This window comes from Gasterosteus aculeatus, chromosome 5 (assembly GCF_964276395.1).
Source record: "Gasterosteus aculeatus chromosome 5, fGasAcu3.hap1.1, whole genome shotgun sequence".
Classification (NCBI taxonomy): domain Eukaryota; kingdom Metazoa; phylum Chordata; class Actinopteri; order Perciformes; family Gasterosteidae; genus Gasterosteus; species Gasterosteus aculeatus.
The window spans coordinates 11,521,112-11,536,838 of record NC_135692.1 but is presented as its reverse complement, the minus strand read 5'-3'; the positions used below and the strand labels follow the sequence as shown (position 1 = coordinate 11,536,838).

General features: G+C 46.3%; 1 protein-coding gene across 1 annotated transcript in view; it reads right to left on the bottom strand.

The window, feature by feature from the left end:
• Window positions 1–7,289: 7,289 nt before the first annotated feature.
• chst15b (carbohydrate (N-acetylgalactosamine 4-sulfate 6-O) sulfotransferase 15b) overlaps window positions 7,290–15,727 on the bottom strand; it is a 29,557-nt gene continuing 21,119 nt past the window's right edge. Inside the window, exons 4-8 of the mRNA XM_040177081.2 lie at window positions 11,726–11,857; window positions 10,061–10,217; window positions 9,507–9,663; window positions 8,427–8,574; window positions 7,290–7,845 (exon numbers count right to left, since the gene is read on the bottom strand). Coding sequence (XP_040033015.1) covers window positions 7,646–7,845; window positions 8,427–8,574; window positions 9,507–9,663; window positions 10,061–10,217; window positions 11,726–11,857 — 794 coding nt within the window. The 3' untranslated portion in view covers window positions 7,290–7,645. The remainder of the gene's footprint in view (window positions 7,846–8,426; window positions 8,575–9,506; window positions 9,664–10,060; window positions 10,218–11,725; window positions 11,858–15,727) is intronic.

The following is a 15,727-nucleotide window of genomic DNA, read 5'->3' as shown; positions in this document are numbered from 1 at the left end:
GGCAGGCATCGGGCTGCTCGCCCCCCCCACGCCCCCTCCTTTCCGCATCCAGACAACACCCATCCTGGACGGTCTGGATGGAGGAATGAGGAAGGAAAAATCAGGAGCAAAACAAGCAAGGCAGCCAGGAGAATTGTAGTGTTTGACCTCAAAGGCTTTTAAAGCTTGAAATATTCTCCACTGTGTCAGGTTCCTCCAAATGCATGGCGACACGGTCGCTGTGGCACGTCTAGGGGCGGATCTGCTTCCCAGGAGAGATTCATGTGCAAAGGATTTTAAGACTGACATTTTTCACCCGAGAACTGAATGGGTTCTGAATTTCTCGCCATTTTTTTAAATGTCATCATCAAGCAACTTGTCCAGTTATGTTTTGACAAATGACACGACATAATCTTGTCAGTATACAGGGGTTACTTTTTTCAAAGGCCTAATGTACCACTTACATTCAGCTCCGACCTCCTGAGGCCTTGTAGGAAGTAGTGTGACCCGCACCTGGGAAGTCTGACTACCATATATTCCAATTAGAAGGCAGGAATGTTGCCCATTCTTTGCTTTGCTGTTTTTGAAAAAAATATGTTTGCAAATATTTTTCCCCCAGCATTTTCCTGCCCTGTTTTGCAAAAAATATTTCTTGTTGTTTCCTGTTTGCTTGCAATTTTATTGTGATAAATGCCCCATAAACTAATTACTGCTGCTGTGGTACCCAAAATAAATGCTCAGAGCGAAGAGAACCCCATATCTGGACAATATGCAATTTCCAATGGCTCCTCGTGATCCCAGCACACACATGGATTTTGCAAGATGCAAACTGCAGTCTAGAAGTTACTTAGCCACGGTCAACATGTATTAAAGCGTGACACGTTTGAGACAGACAGAATGTCTGCATTAATTCACCTGCTACAGTAGTAGTAAGCAGATCAAACAGTGGCTTACCCGGCTGGGGAGCTGTTGTGACAATAGCTGTCCTTCTCGGGGGAACCAAAGGTGGGAGAGTGATGGCGCCTGCCTCTCCCCATAATCTCTTACGGGGAGAACGTCCTCGGCTGAATTCTCATTAATTGGACGTCAGGGCTCAGAGTGACAAGCTGGGGGCTCGCTGACAAATACCTCCCTGCTTGTTTTGCACCTCGTGATTGATGAGAAGAGGGGGACTCGTCTGAGGGTGGAAAGAATGATGTAAGATGGTTCTGAATGTAAAACAGGAAAAAGAGCTGGGTGTTCTCTGACAAATGTGTTAGTGACGACTTGCACTTTTACTAAGAAAATTCAAACACAATCCCGCATTCTTACCTAACTATGCTATTTAGTGATTAACGTGTGCAATCTCACACATTCTGTACGCACGTAGACAAATCTGTAAGCGCGCAAACACTGTTTGTGATCATCCATCAAACACAAGCTTGAGTCTGTCAAACTGGCCTGAGGCTCAACTGTCTTATATTCTCTGATTTCCATTAAGAACAAACAGGTGCACCCGTGGGTGACAGGGACAAAGACTTATATTGTTTTTCATTTAAATGTGCACCAAAATCAGTATGACACATCTATGGCTCCTTTATTGCCACTACTTTACATCATGTACATTTCATTATGGATGAATCTCAAACCCTTGATGAAATTGATGCTGCCAATGTTTGGATGTCACGTTGGGGCGACGTCAGCGTTAACGATATTGACAAGGAACAAGTATAAGGCCAGTTCCACCGTCGTTCTGGGGCTTTGGAGGTTTGCAATGCTATGGATTTTTTAAAAGGACATTAAGAAACTAAATATATTTCTGTATAATTCTAGTTTCAAATTATATCTTTGAAGATTTCTGATCTCAGAAGCAGGGAAAAGGCTGGTTTTTGATCAAAGCAGTACTTCCCCTGTGTCCATGGAAACCGTGTGAAACGTGGCAATGGTCAATTTGCTAGACCGGCACACACACACACACACACACACACACACACACACACACACACACTGCAGTGTTCCTTAAAGTCTGTGTCAGCTTATGCTTTCTGGTACTTTTTTATAGCCAACGAAAAAGATATAAGCCTATTTTATCGGTTTGAATATGGTCGATATTTCAAATGTTTTAACTTAGAGAAGCCGGATTGCGCCGCGCAGCACTGCGGTGGGGATGTTTGTATTACAGTGTCTCGTGCTCAAGCAGATTGTTTTGAAGCTGTTTCACATCCACTTTCCTTAGATGTTTTTATGAGGACGTTTTACACTTGATCCCGATTAGCAAAGCACAGCAAGAAGCTTTTTTTCTTTTTTTCTCTTCGTTTTTTTTTAAAAACATATTCAGAATCAAAGCAGATTTCAACCGGATATTTTATGAAATTAGAGTTAGCAGACCATTTCTACTAACGATAGAATAGCACAGCCAGTGACAACTTACTGTGTGATATCGACAAGATTTTTGGATGATATGAAATGCAATTTCTGAATGCTTGACATTGAATTAGTCCTTCAGGCTTGTGTTTTCACTCGAAGGCTTTTTCAAAATGATCCACAATAGCGTAAGAAAAGATTCATACGGAAGCCGGTTGCGCTTACAGGACAGTAACCTTACACTTATACTAAAATATTTGACATATTAAAGCTGCTTTTAGCCATATTTGTATATTAAAAAATGGATAAAAATGACTATGTGCATGCAAAGGCAGCCACTTGTAATGCCATACTTAGTGGAGAGCCAAACAGAGCAGAAATAAATGAGGTAAAGTTTGTTAAAGAGTTTGCAATGGCATCTTAAAAAGGTGATAATAAAGTGTGATGTTGTTTTTTTTACATTTTTTTTCTGCGACCACTTATTGGCCAAAGTAAAAACTTGCATCTTACAGCTTATAGCCTGCAAGTTACTGACAATATTCCTTTTGTAAATGTTTTTTTGCCAGTATTTGAACAATAGAGTGTCACCATGCACAGCTGTCTCAGCAGGCCAGTTGGGACTGAAAGAACTTGGACGTCTGTTTCTTACACTGGCAATATCCTGCGTTTAGGGTTAGGGTTTTCTACCTTCTGCATTGGCTCTGTCCAGTTCTAAAAACCTATTTTGATCCCTGGAGAAACTATTTCATGTGTCATAGTCCTCCAAGTTATTCACTTTATTGCTGTTTGCGGTTTGGGGAGATTGTAGGAATGTTTTCCCTTGGAAGGCGTTTGGGTGATGAAAATGCTCTTTATCCATGAATTACAATCAGACCTCAAGCTGCCCTGTAACATTGTCAGTTTTCCTGCTCGCTGGCTGGGATACGGACCCGTTCTTTCAGCACAGCCTCGCTCAGTTTCCTCCCTAAAAACTCTCCCTTCCTGAACACCTGTGTTTCTAATTATTTGTCCACATTCAACGGGACATGCTCCAGCTGAGTGGGACCAAAAAAGACCAGATGTTTGCAACAAACAACAGTGACAGTTTTTTATTTCAATGGCAATAGATTCCTAAACTTGTAAACTTGTACAACACAAGTTGCTGTAGTATTTATTTATTACTGTGTAATTGATTTATTTGTCTGTGCAAACTTTTAGAGCTTCTTCTTCTGCTTTTCAGGGAAGTAGAATTCATCACAAAAATCATGATTTCTTCAATGCATCATGGAGGGTTTGATAATACAGATGTGTTCAGGGTTTTGACACTAAAGCAGTGGTCCTCTTAGGAACATCTGGTAGTTTAGCCGTGGCATGAGACGGCCCGCCCAACCACCAGATGTAACCACATTAGAATTCTGTACTATCCTTGTTGTGAAATGCTTGGCCGGACTCTCTGGGGGGAGTTGATGCAGAGCAACGGCCCTGGATCCATTGAACCTTGTTGAACAATGACCATCCGGCGACGGGACAAGCTGCCTAAGAGGCCATCAGGCAAAAAGCAGAGAAGAAACATCTGGTTTAGCACGTCGTCTTTTGTTCAGGGTTTGACCTGGTAAAAATAGCCTAATTGACTAACGTAGCCACATATTTCGAGACTTGCCTGTACGGAACACTTAGGACAAATAAACGATGCAAACGTGTGGTAAAAAGGAGTAATTCACGATCACAGTGTAGAAAGAGGCAGGACAATCATTGACTACTAGCTTTACATGGGAGCATTCCTATTTCTAAAATATGTGTCCAAAAGAGATACAACTGCATAGCCCTGTATATCACAAACAGATGTTTTAGGGGCTGAGCTTCTGATATCCCACACATTATACAACTGAACAGGACATGCGGTATCTTGCAGCTTAATATCCTCAATTGCTATTGGAGTACAGAGTGTAATAGAAAAACCAACCAGAGAGTACTCATTTCCACCAACAAATCTCACCCACTTTTTATAAATATGCGTTTGTTTCCTGCATTCCTCCTGTGTTCTATCATCAACGGGCACGATTGGTCCTCAGGCAGCCTTTTGAAATACTGAATAACTGGCGAGCGATCAGAGTAGTCAGGCAGGCGTGATGGATCAGCCAATGTTTGTTACTTAAACTTGTTTGTCAAAGTCTTTCTTGCTTGTTATCTCACGACGCTCTCCATTAATCATTGAAAACTGTTTCTGTTACGCAGAGCCGAGATCTTTATTCTCACGATTAAGCCTGTTTGAAAGGATCATGCGAGAGTGACGAGCAGGAGATGTGGTGAACATGCTGGTGGTCTATCACAGCGTTTTCTTTCCTTCTCGTCGCAGCCAGAAGGCCTTAACCTCAGGAAATTAAATGTGTGTGCCAACGAATGGCTTCTGAATCTATAATACCCGAGAAACCGGTTTACAGACATCCAAAAAGTCCACGGAATTTAAAGTTAACCGGAGTCGGAGTGCTACTTGACGAGGAGCGTAAATGAACGTGGTTGGATTCCACGTTGAAGAGAGAATGCCTCTCAGCTGAAGCCCGGCTGCAACGCTCATTCAAACCGACGGAGCAGAAATGGACCTGGGGACAAAGTTTCTGCCACGCGGCAAACATCCTGCTGTGAATCCAGCAAACGCGGCTTCCATGTGGCGCCCAGTATTACAGGCTCAGGGAAAGCCACCGCCAAGCTGTCGGCCTCTGGACGCCTTCTTTCAAGGAAGGAGGATCACGGGACAGAGACAGCTTACAGGTTATCACAGGTGCCATTAGATCAATAGCTCCTCTTAGGTACAATTTAAGCCAGCAGCACTCATGGTGCTTTTTGTTGTTGTTAAATCGACGATGCAATTGTATCTCCAATCATTCTAGGAGAGGTCTGTCCAAAGTCCAAAGGCAACGCCGCTTTCTGCTTTCTTCCGTGTCGTTGGTAGCTCATCTTCAGCGGCCCCGAGCACTTCAAAAAAACCTGCTCACAACCACAGCGTGTAGTTTGATTTCCACAGAAACACTGTTATTTGCAGTAGTTTAGATCTCAAGCAGCAGCAGTGCATTTCAATGCGGTCCCGAGACGCAGGAATGTTTTAGATGTTCATGTTCACAGGATCAATTAGTTTTCTTTGAGGTGTCTTTAAACCCAAAAGTTTACTAAAGGCCAACTAGAAGAAAACAAATAGGTTACAACTTAACAGCATTGTGGGACACGCACACTGGTTTTTAAACGGCGAGCGCTCCGTTGCCTTGACGATTCTGAATTATTCAGCCTGCACTGATTGAACTAAGTTGTCTTTTGGATGTTTATTTTTCATTTTTTCTGAATTTCCTTTGTGAATTTTCTATGCTGCTGATTTATGACAATGGATAATGTTTATGTTTGTTTTTTTTCTCCCACAAATGAGGTTCCATTGCCTCACTGCAATTGAGGTAAATGTTATGTAGCTATCGCCACATGTAAATATTGTTATGCATACAGTCCTTTTTAGTTCATTCATACAACACAGCATGAAATTATATTTAAATTAAAAAATTATATGTGTGGGGTTTCGATCACATACAACGTTGGGAACATTTAATCTACTGAGCTGCTGGTTCATGGCTTGAACAGCATTAAATTAAGCTAATTTCCATCTACTGATGGCCATCTGATTTTGAAATGACAAAGTTGTTAATGTCTTTGCATAGGTTTCATGTTGATTAGACTACAAAGAGTACAATTTGCAGCACAACATACATAACTCAAGTCACATAACTCAATTATCAACTCCAGCCATAGAAGTCAACGCGTTTGCACGGAGGCAACGCAAAGGAATGTGAGACAATGGGACGTAAACGTACGTCTCAAAGAGTCTCTGGAGTCTCTCAGCGGTTGTAGTTGTCTGCTTTGCGGGTTTTTGACTGAGCTCATCTTTGGACCAGAGAAGTGTTGATGATGTTGGTGAGATCGGGGAAATTCCAGTAGGTCGGAGGCTCTCATTGTCAGACACACCGTAAAACTCCGAACACAACGTGCAAATTACTCGCAGTCTCTTATAAATCCCTGTTGTCTTGATTTCAGAGGAGTGAGTCATTAAATCTGCTGGCATTTTGAGATTGTAAAACGAAAAGGCTGCATTCCCCTTTTTGAAAACAACAAGAAGAAAACTGGAATCACTCGTTATTTAATAAATATGTGTGCTTGCAGGTTTCCTCTTAATTATGGAAGGAGAGAGAGAGAGAGTCCTGTAACTCTTTTTCACCTCTTTCTGTTTTAAAATTCAGGCCCATTTTTACGATACTCAGCACACTATGTCATCTGGAAGTTGATTCCAGGTCAACTGTGCGGTACTTACTAAATGCTCAAAGTCCAAGTTTTTAATGTTTATTGTTAAGCCTCGTCTGCCCTCTGGTGTAGAGACAGTGTTCTATCTTCAGTGTCTCAATGTCTCAAAGTATTTTTTTTCCTCCCTTTAAAATGTTCAATGGTTTGTCCCCGGCTTATATTTTAACCCGCGGCAGCTGTGTTTCTCTGTAGGGGGTTTAAACATTTAATTCAAGCGTGTCACTAATTGTTATCTATTCATTGTTTGTGACAGCCATTCAACAGTGGGAGAGGAAACCGTTCTGGAGGCTTGATCCGAGTGATCACTGCCTTTTTAGCTACATTTATCAACTTTAGTCCGAAAATAATATTTGTTGTTTAGAATTTGCTTTTGATATGTTTTATTATTCACATGAAACATGCTATCTGAAATTTGCATTTGATTTTCTTTAATGTTTAGCTTTTGGCCTGCTGCTATTGGCATGAGCAGTTGCAATTACGTGTAATTTCCAGTAGAGGGAAGTGTCACAAAACTCATGCTCTTATTACAGATTCATAAATTCATCCTTTTCTCAGTATGTTTTAGTGGATTCTAATGAATCTTGAAGGGATTTTATCTGCTCGGACATATTCCATTAATGTCAGACAAAGAAGAAAAAAACAATTAAAATAGATATGATCTTAATATCTTTTAATTAATCAAACCAAAAAAAGACAGGACTCAGTTTTAATAGCTTTGAATTCACTATTTCATTTCATCCGGTCCCGAAAAACCACATACAATCAAGACTCGCCAATATCTCTTTTTCTCTTAAATGCATTCTCTCATTCTGTCACACACACAAAATCATCACTCTCTCTTGTGCTATTTGCTATCTTTGATTTATCTCTGCTTTTATAACTTAGAAAATAATTTATATATATAAAAAAACAGATTTTTCATGGGCACTTATGAGAGAGGAGGCTCAAATGAAGGGTCTGGCTGACACATCAGTGGTTTCTAAACGGTAGTAAAAGGTAGGTGGGTGGTTCAGTGTTCGGAGGTGCTCTCCCAGGAGAAAGACTCATTCCGCAGCACTTTGGCCAACTTCTCGTTGAACGGCGTGTAGAAATCCCTCAGGATCTCTTTGGTGATGGGCAGCATGGGACCCAGGTTTTTGTCAGCCGGCCTCCTGGTATTGGATGCTGGACTTCTCGTGATCTCTGACTCTTTTTCTTTTGTCAGAGGCCCTGTAAAAAAACACACACACAAAAACACTCCTTTCACATCCCTCCTTTCTGGGCCACTTCAGATTACCGAAAATGCAGTTAAAAGGACTCGACTGTGTACCAGCCGGGCTCTGAGCGGAGGATTTGAGGCTGTGGGCCGTAATCGCGTCTCGGCCGGTCGCCGTTGGCAGCTCTTTGAGGAGCTAAGCCAGAGCTTTGGGGCAACTCCACTGTGGGATGGACCGGTGACACATGGGGCTTCCAGACTACTGGGCAAGACCGGAGCACACTGGCCTGCTACTTGAATCCATCTAGTTTACCCCCCAAGAAAAGGCTGATACATGAAGAACAACACTCAACCTTTCACTTCATACACGACTGAAGCACTACAAAATCAACAGGCTTAAGGCTGTGCATGCAAGGCTCTTCGTTAATCGGCAGACACTGCGATCCCCTAATTACCTCCCTTGAGGACTTTTAACTACACTGCTTTTTCGCACATCACACAAGTCTTTAGTGATGTCTTAATTGTATTGATCGGGGCCAAACAGAGCGAGTGATTACCGACCAGGATCTTGTGCGCTAATGTGTCGCTTGCTCACCCAGGTGCAGGAAGTCAAAGACTTTGTGCATTGTGTATTTCCTGTTGGAGGCATGGTCTTCCAACCGCAGGACCAGAATCTGTTCCCTGCTGAAGACGGTGAGCCAGTCCATCAAGTACACGATGTACAGGCCAACCTGCAGCCTGACCTGAGGACACAGAACGGATCAGAATCAATGCGGTGAAGACATGTACGGTGGCTGAGTGGAAGGACACGGGGGGGGGGGGGGGGGGCATCCTCTTTCATCTTCACTTTGGGTACGGCCGAGTGATGCGAGGCACCATGCGGGCATGTGAGCGTGTGCTGGTATCGTGTGGTGTGTGCGTGCGTGCCTCATTGGGGGATTTGAGAAGTTTCTTTTCGGAATCAGAACAACAAGCATTCGCAAATTGTGTTTTCTCATACGTGACGATGTGTTGCTGTTCTGTTTAATACCAAAAGCAGAATATCTTTGGGTTTTTGACAGAAAAGATGTCTCCTTGGTAACTTGTTGTGGGTGTCCTTCAAAATAAATCTGAAACAATCCCAAAACAAATCCATTGGCCGCTGGTCTTCGATGTAGAGATCTGACAAACTGGCTTGCATGTAGCCCAATTGTTTTCGAAATAGAGATTTACCGCGCCAGCGGTCCAGTGAGAGCGCTCTCAGAGGGCCACAAAGCTCACCGAGTATAGTGGCGGCCCTGCAGCGGGCGCCAAAAAGAGGACGGCCTCCTCCTGCCCCCCGCCGGTCTGCCTCAACACCCGGTGGGAAAAGCTGACCAGGGGCCCCAACACCGGGGCCCTTCACCGCCTGACACTAAGACTGAGTGCTTTTTTTGTGAGTAAAAAAAAGAACTTCACGCCTCTGAACTTGGTTTTTAAACACAAAGCGGCGGCTCCAGACACTGCGTCGCTAAACGCCGGCCCCTTTCAGACCGTCCGCCCCGCGAGTTTTAGCGTGCCGCTGCTGGAGTGTGGATTTCACCCGCTTTTGTCTCTATTTTGTTTTGTCCTAAAAAGCGGCCTTCTGAAAGGCTGCGGCGGGACGTAAGCAGCAGCAGCAGCAGGAGGAGGAGGGGGAGGGGTTGGGGGCACTCACTGGCATGGCGTTGTTGACGGTAGTGTTGTAGACACAGGAGCGCATCGTGTACTCCGTAAGGCACCCTTCGAATAGCTGCAGCGACTCTGACACCTTCTCGTGGAAATCCTCCGCGGACTTGTTGGAAATACCGAAGTAAAGGTAGTCTGAGTAGAGCCTGCGAGAAAATGGAGACACATTTTGAACGTGAAACCCAAAGATTTCACTTTGCTGAAAGACTGTCTCTCAGGATTTGACCAACAATCTATTTATTCAGATCCAGCGTATGGCAAATCTCCGAGTGGAGGCGTCAAGTGCAACTAGAGGGCAACTGAGGATATGAGTGGATGTGGAGACAGATATCAACTCTGAGAATATAGCAACATGAATAATCGTTTTGAGTGTTAATGAACAATTTAACAGAAAACAGCAGTAAGTCCGGATGTAATAAAGGCGTGAGACACGTATGGGGCGCCGTTTGTAAATTGTTGCACGTCCCCCAATCCTGCGCAGTTTTGGTACATTTAGGAACTTTAACTTTGGTGGGGTTTACGTGGTGTTGGGGGGTAAGTCACCTTTCCACCGGGTCCCTGAGCATGATGATGAATCGGGCGTCGGGCTGCAGGGCGTGGACGAAGTCCTGGATGAGGAAGGGAGGCTCTCCCTCGCTGGTGTTGTCGTAGAAGTACACCCAGGCGTTGTTGTCCCACATGGTGGACGCGCTGGCTTCTCCTGCCAAAACCAAATGTACTTTGTACACAAAGACCCGTTTTCACAGTGTCTCTCACTCATTTGATGTGTGTTGTTGAAGACTCAAGATTTGTAGCACATTGTATTCAAACCACAAGTAACTGAAAAATAAAAAATGACAAATATTTCATGGATACAGCTACTTTAATGTGAGGATTTCTTTTTATATTATTGTCAATTTAATCTATTTTCCGTTATATATTATTATTACTAATGAATAAATCAAGAGTAGATCCATCAAGAAATAATTTTTTTCAATGAAGACAGTTATTATATATCTTAAAAAAAAAATCAAAATAATAATGTAATAGTTAATAGATGAAAGTATGTTTTTTTTATATAATATAATTGCCCTTTGAATCAAAGCAGTAACTACATCCGCCAAGTCAGTTCAACGGTCTAAGTGCAACAACAACTCCAGCTGTGGGTGAAATAGTGGAGAAACCAGTCGCTCATGACGAGTCAGAGGACGTCCATCTCCCAAACAATGCGAGAGCAGGAACTTTATCAGGCCGCGCTGACAAATGATACCCAGGACTCATTAGGCTGTCTGTGCCTTCATTATGCTCTTATCTGCCTGAGTGAAGCTGTGATGCATTTGCAGGGAACGCAACTCGGGCCTGATCCGCCTCCAGCAGTGAGAGTGGAACCGGATCGCTGCTAATGCCGTGCTTGAAATGATACACGCCGATCAAGTCTATTTAAAGGTCTCCGGGGCCATTTTAAAAAAAAAGTTGCGTAAGGGGAGGGCTAAATCAGTTCTGAGATTTGTTTTTAAAGACAAAGACAGAGCCGGATGGAACCAGGGTATGCAAATGGAGGACGGAGGTTTTGAAAGACCTCCCCACACCCGCTGCGAATATTATTGTTGTCCTGACACACACACACACAAAACAATGAGGCCTTTTGTACGGCACTTTGGTGAAGTGGCTCAGCAAAGCAGAAGGAAGTCCAGCATCACAAAGACTCGTGGGGATGGAGAGCAGGCAGCTTTTGTAATATTGCGGGCGAGATTAGCGAGCGACGTGACCAGCAAGTTGACACTGCGACAGGTTCCCCCCCGAGACGAACGCCGTTGGATATCGATATTGTTGAATATTGTCCGCATGACATGATGTTTGACAGGAACAGGGAGGCCGTATTGCGCAACCCGAAGCGCCCGGAAGTGTGATTAGAGGTGGCCGACTGTGTTCTGATAGCAACGCGTTCCGCTAACATGTGATGCTTTGGATGATCATTCTGAAATACAGAGGGGTTTTATTGCAAACAAAACATGGGAAGTTGTTCATGTCGAACCATGCAAACTGTAGTCCCACTACAAATTGCACGGAAAGTATCAACGTTGACAGCTAGTCTTTTTCTTTGTCATTTGTATTTTTTGGTTCTATAAAACCATCCCAGACAGTCACGCGACCCTTTCTGTCACCACTTACAGCAGTTAAGGCGCCTCGCGGCCATTACTGGCCCATCTGAATGAGGCATCAACTCACCGATGATGATGTCGGGTTGGCTGGCATTCACCGTGAGGTTTCCCTGGATTTGGTAAGCAGCCTGATCGAACAGGTCCAGGTAGTCCTCCACTGGGTACCGGTCGTGAAAGCCCTCGCTCAGACGGATGATACCTGGGGACGGAGAGGACACGGATGGTAGAAAAAAACATCTTTGGGTTCAAGTTATCACATGGTATTGTTTTTACAGAGAAGTAGAGACGGGCCAATAAATCGTAAGATGGTTTGGATCCATCAAGCACATCTTTCTTCTTTCTGTCCTCCGTGTGCGTCTGGGATCCCTTTTAAGGAGGCCGTTGGGACTGCGTGGCCTTCACTGTAGGGTGACCAAATTAAATCCAATCGAACCCAAATTCAGCAGGGAACATGTTCCCTTCCTGTTCCATTCTCGCTGTTTTCCATCAACGGCCGATTGGAAGGTTGAGCTTCAAGTGCAGTCTTCCCTCTTTGCTGCTTTGGTCCATGATTACGGTTTAACGGACAGTGTGGGGGTATCAGGGCAGATTTAGGAGCATATTCGCAGCGTGAGGATAATGAGTGTTATTTTCAGAGATGCTTTGATGGTGTTACAGTAATACACCGTTTTCTAGTTAGCAGGAAAACTGTCATGACCCTGGCTTCCTCTTCCCTCCTTGTCCCCTGTCTCCCTCTTGTGGTACTCTCAGGCAAACACCCCCTGCCCTTGCTCTCTCTCTCCCCTCATTATCCCTCACAGCTGATTCCCCTCGTCCTCATCATTGTCTCACCTGAAACCTCTTCCACCTGATTTTGCCTGCTTCTTATTCCCTCCCTCTAGCCTTGTCTTGTTGTCGGATTATTCCATGAATGTAGGCACACGCGTCAGCACTCGTCTCGTCCTGTCTTGCCCTGCACCTTCACCGTCCGCGTATTTGTGACTGTGCCTTTCCAGAGTGCCCGACCGGCGCGCTCCCCCGGCAGCTCATCTGCTTTCACCTCTCTGCTGGATCCGGCTGGTAGGGAGCACCCCGGGATCCCCGAACGCTGTCCTCACGGGAGTAATCCTTATGCCCCTAAGTTCCTGATTTCCCCTGTCTGCTTTTGTTATGTTTCCGGCCAACGCCAGAGGACTTTGAGTTTATTCATTATTGAGGACTGTTTTTCCTTTTGACCATTAAAAGACTCTTTACCGCATCTCGCTCCTGGTTTCCCATCATTCCTTCGTAACAGAATAATCCGACCAGAAGATGGACCAGGCGAGTGGCAATCATCTCCACCAGGCCGTCGAACTTCAGGGAGCCCTCTTGGGCAAACACGAAGAGGACCTATCTTCCGCAAGACGGACCATTGACTCCCTGACCGCCCAGATCTTGGACCTCACCCAGCAGTTCCACCTCCATCGCCTCGAGGCTACTGGGTCGACCGGGGCGCGCACCTCATCTGAGCCGCGAATTAACAACCCGCCTTGCTACTCGGGTGAGCCAAAACAGTGTCGAGCTTTCCTCACCCAATGCGAGGTTGTTTTTTCTCTCCAGCCGTCCACTTATGCCAGGGAGAGGTCCAGAGTGGCCTACGTTATTTCCCTTCTCGACGGGCGCGCAAGAGAGTGGGCGGTGGCCAACTGGGAGGTAGAGGCAGACTGCATGTCTGAGTTTTCCCTCTTCAAGGGAGAGATGATCAGAGTTTTCGACCGGTCTGCACACGGAGATGAAGCATCCCGCCTCCTATCGACGCTGCGCCGAGGAGGAAGATCTGTTACGGACTTCTCTATTGAATTCCGCACCCTGGCCACCACTAGTGGTTGGAACGAGACGGCCCTCGTCGCCCGTTTCCTCGAGGGCCTTAACCCTGAGCTCAAGGATGAGATCCTTGCCCGTGAGGTCCCCGATGCCCTCGATGCCCTCGTCGATTTGGCTCTCCGCATAGAGAGGCGTTTCGAGACACGACGGAGGACCCGCAGGATGGACCTTCCGCCATTTCCGGCCTCTGCAGCAGCACCCCCTCCGCAACCATCTCCTGCTGATCCTGAGCCAATGCAGCTGGGGGGGCTCCGTATATCTCCACAAGAACGACAGCGCAGGATTATGAACCGCCTGTGCATGTACTGTGCTGCGGCTGGCCATTTTGCCTCAAAGTGCCCAGTAAAAGCCACCGCTCGTCAGTAGGCGGAGGGTTGCTGACGAGCGCTTCATCCGGGTCCTCTCCTTCTAAGTCCTGCACCTCTCTTCCAGTACATCTCCAGTGGCTGGGATCATCTGCCTCCTGCGCCGCATTGGTTGACTCAGGAGCAGAGGGGAACTTCATTGACGAGACTTGGGCTCTAGAACAAGGTATTCCCCTCGCAGACCTGCATGACCCCACCCCCCTGTTCGCTCTTGATGGTAGCTCCCTTCCCATGGTGCAGAGAAAGACCCTACCACTCACTCTCACTGTTTCAGGAAATCATAGAGAGACTATAGACTTCCTGATTTTCCGTTCCCCCTATACTCCGGTGGTATTAGGCCACCCATGGCTAGTCCTTCATAACCCCCAGATTAACTGGGCTAACGGCTCTGTAACCTCGTGGAAACTGTCGTGTCATGTTGATTGTCTGTCCTCTGCCGTGCCCCCTGTCTCTTCTGCTGCTGTTTTTCAGGAGGAGCCAGGTGATTTGTCAGGAGTACCGGAGGAGTATCATGATTTGCGGGAGGTGTTCAGTCGTTCCCGGGCCACTTCTCTCCCCCCTCACCGCCGGTATGACTGCAGTATAGACCTTCTCCCGGGCACAACGCCCCCGCGGGGTAGACTATACTCCTTATCCGCTCCCGAACGCGAGGCGCTCGAGAGGTACCTGTCCGACTCACTCAACGCCGGCACCATCGCTCCCTCCGCGTCCCCCGCAGGGGCCGGTTTCTTCTTCGTTAGGAAGAAAGACGGTTCGTTGCGTCCTTGCATAGACTATCGGGGCTTAAATGACATCACGGTCAAGAACCGTTACCCCTTACCACTGATGTCATCAGCTTTCGAGGTGTTGCAGGGAGCTAGATTTTTCACCAAGCTTGATTTACGCAACGCCTACCACCTTGTGCGTATAAGGGAGGGGGACGAGTGGAAGACTGCGTTTAACACTCCCCTCGGACATTTCGAATACCGGGTTCTCCCGTTCGGCTTAGTAAACGCTCCCGCGGTTTTTCAAGCCTTAATCAATGACGTCCTACGGGATATGCTTAACATCTTCGTCTTCGTCTACCTCGACGATATTTTGATCTTTTCACCATCGCTCCAGGTGCACGTCCAACAGGTTCGTCGTGTCCTCCAGCGCCTTCTAGAGAACAAACTCTATGTTAAAGCCGAGAAATGTTCTTTCCACGCCTCCTCCGTCACATTTCTGGGTTCTGTCATCTCTGCCGAGGGGATTAGTATGGACCCGGCCAAGGTTCAGGCGGTCACTGACTGGCCCTTACCAGACTCCCGTGTCGCGCTACAACGTTTTCTCGGGTTTGCGAACTTTTACCGTCGCTTTATAAGAGGTTTCAGCCAAGTCGCCGCCCCCCTTACCGCGCTAACCTCAGTCAAGTCCCGTTTCAGGTGGTCAGAGTCCGCGCAGAGGGCGTTTGATGTCCTTAGGGGCCTCTTTACTACCGCGCCCATCGCCCTCACTCCTGACTGCACTAAACAATTTATAGTTGAGGTCGACGCATCCGAGGTTGGTGTCGGGGCTATACTCTCCCAGCGCTCCGTTACTGATGGTCAGATACACCCCTGCGCGTTTTTTTCCCACCGCCTATCCCCCGCTGAGCGCAATTACGATGTCGGAAACCGCGAACTACTAGCCATTCGCCTGGCTTTAGGCGAATGGCGACAATGGCTGGAGGGAGCCCACGTACCGTTTATTGTATGGACGGACCACCGAAACTTGGAGTACATCCGGGAGGCCAAGAGACTCAACGCTCGCCAAGCCCGCTGGGCTCTATTCTTCACTCGTTTTAACTTCACCATCTCGTACCGCCCGGGGTCTAAGAACATCAAGCCGGACGCGCTATCCCG